Below are 2,816 nucleotides of genomic sequence, written 5' to 3'. Positions count from 1 at the left end.
CCTTTAAGTTTTTAAATACTTTTCAGGTTTCGTACTTTTAAGGAGGTTGATTATCAATCTGAACTGCACAGTTCTAAGAGTCATGCATTGAATAATGTAAACAAGATTGAAAAATGATCTGACCACACAGTTCTACGAGTCATGCATTGAATAATAGAAACAAGACTGAAAAACAGATGGATATGACAGACTTGTAAATGCTGCTCATGGCATTCCTATTCTTTTGTCATCAAAGCACGAATTTTGCTAAGTAAACAAATCATTATCATAACTTGGTTCTTCAAAGTTTGAAATAATCTCAGCTTAAGAATATATAACCTGGTTTTTCAAGACCTTAAAATGGGTTCAACCCTTGATAGTCACCAACTAGAATATAAATCCTACTAAAACTGAGATATAAAATCTTAAGCAAGTAAAGCTTCATGATGTTTTTGAACCTTGTTACTACCTTAATAAGTACGAACTTTATGTAGTAAATCTTCCGGTTTTGAGCATTCCAAGTCCGATGTACTTCTTCTCCATCCATGGTCTCCAATTTGTAAGATCCTCTTTCTTGAACGCTCTTAACCTTGTATGTCCCTTCCTAATTTGGGGCGACCTTTCCTTTCTGCCCTACTCCAGAAGATTCCACCTTCCTTAGGACCAAATCTCCTTGCTTGAAGAATCTTTCTTTCACCCTCAGGTTATAGTAAAAAGAGGTTTTTTCTGATATTCCACAATCTTTGCGTGCGCCGCATCTCGTACTTCATATATTAAATCCAGGGCTAATCTTTGCCCCTCCTCATTTTCCTCAGCATTGAATGCTTGGATCCTTGGGACGAATATGATATTTCTACTGGTACAACTGCTTATGCTCCATATGCTAACATGAGGGGCGTTGCTCCTGTTGTGACTCTACATGTAGTTCTGTAAGCCCAAAGTATTGGCAGTAATTCATCAACCCAATTGTTTATGGACTTTTCAATCCTCTTCTTTAAACCATCTAGAATGATCCGATTTGCAACATATGCTTGCCTATTAGCTTGAGGGTGAGCAACAGAAGTGAATCTCAAGTCAATTTCGTTCTCTTCACAATACTTCCTGAAGCTTTGTTATTGAATTATGTTCCATTATCACTCACCAAGATTCGGGGAATCCCGTACCTGCACATAATATTCTCCCACAAGAACTGAGCGACTTGCTTAGTCGTAATCTTTGCCAGGGGCTTAGCTTCAACCCACTTGGTAAAGTAATCAATCTCTACAATCAAGAACTTCCTTTGAGCAGTGGCCATCAAAAAAAGCCCGAAAATGTCCATTCCCCACATAGCAAATGGGATTGGGGAGTTTATGGAAGTGAGCATTTCGGGAGGTTGCCTTACTACAGGGGCATATTTCTGATAGCGATCACATCTTTCCACATACCCTTTGGCGTCAGCCATCATTTTTGGCAATAAAAGCCTAAGCGGGTAATTTTGTGGGCCAAGGCCCGGCCCCCAAGTGTTGGCCACATATACCCTCATGTACTTCTTCCAAAGCAAGTTGAGCCTCATTGGTCCCGAGACATCTTAAATAAGGGACTATAAAAGATCTCTTATAAAGGATTCCATCAATTAGAGAGTATCTTAGATCCTGTACAGAAAACTTTCTTGCTTCAACTGCATCGCTAGGAAGCCATCCGGTTTGCAGATGAGCCTTAATAGGATATATCCATGACCCTTCAAGTCCTATGGGGGCAATTAACATGACGTCTATGCTCCGTGTTTTCAAAATACGAAAGTACACGTTCATAGAGCTTTCTTTTATTTTCGATGAGGCAAATTTGGATAGCGCATCGGCCTTAGCATTTTCTTCCCTTCAAATATGTTCAACATGACATTCATTGAACTGAGTCATCACGGCCCTCACTAGGCATACATACTTTTCCATGGTTTCATCCCTCGCCTAAAACTCCCCCTTGACCTGGGATACCACCAACTTTGAATCCCCACAATCTTTTAAGTTTTTGACTCTTAACGTCCCTGCTAGGCCAAAGCTAGCTATCAGAGCTTCATACTCGGCTTCATTATTAGTGGTTGGAAAATCTAACTTCATACCATATTAAATCAAGAATCCATCGGGGCTTTACAAAACTTCCCCTGCTCTACTCGAATTTGTTTTTGATGTTCCATCAAAATAGAGAACCCAGAATTCATTGTCATTGTTCTGTCTACTTTACTTATCTTCTTTTTCCTCCATGCACTGAGGTTCCGTATCTCCCTGCCCCCGACTTCTTGGTTAGAGATGGTACATTCAACCACGAAGTCAGTCAAGGCCTGGGCTTTTATCGCCGTTCGCGGCTTAAACTTTATGTCGAATTCTCCCAACTCAATGGTCCATTTAATCAACCTTCCACTGGCTTTAGGACTGTGGATAATGTTTCTCAAATGATGATTCGTTAGAACCTCAATATTATGAGCTGGAAGTAAGGACGCAACTTCCTTAAGGCCATCACGAGGGATAAAGCAAACTTTTCAATAATCGAATAGTTCAACTCAACTCCATGAAAATTTTTACTGACATAGTATATGAGTTTCTGGATTCTAAGTTCCTTCTTAACCAATACAGCGCTCAATGCATTTTCTGAAACGGCAAAATATAAGTACAAAGTCTCGTTCAGGTCTGGTTTGGCCAACAACGGGGCTTGGACCATGTATTTCTTCAACCCTTCAAACGCTTCATGACTTTCCCCAGTCCATCTGAAATCTTTTATTTTCTTCAAGGATTTGAAGAATGGCAGGCACTTGTCTCCATATTTGGAGATAAAACGTTCTAAGGCAGCAACCTTCGGTGAGCTTT

At 40.1% G+C, this 2,816-nt stretch overlaps 1 protein-coding gene across 1 annotated transcript; it reads right to left on the bottom strand.

The window, feature by feature from the left end:
• Window positions 1–848: 848 nt before the first annotated feature.
• Window positions 849–1,420, bottom strand: LOC141711239 (uncharacterized). The gene is made up of 2 exons (XM_074513645.1): window positions 1,143–1,420; window positions 849–1,080 (listed from the first exon to the last, which is right to left on the bottom strand). Exons 1-2 carry the CDS (start codon window positions 1,418–1,420, stop codon window positions 849–851), a joined length of 510 nt encoding a protein of 169 aa, XP_074369746.1.
• Between the last annotated feature and the right edge of the window lie 1,396 nt (window positions 1,421–2,816).

Source organism: Apium graveolens, chromosome 1, assembly GCF_009905375.1.
Source record: "Apium graveolens cultivar Ventura chromosome 1, ASM990537v1, whole genome shotgun sequence".
Taxonomy (NCBI): domain Eukaryota; kingdom Viridiplantae; phylum Streptophyta; class Magnoliopsida; order Apiales; family Apiaceae; genus Apium; species Apium graveolens.
Note: the sequence above shows the minus strand (reverse complement) of the source record. Positions and strands in the feature narration are given on the sequence as shown.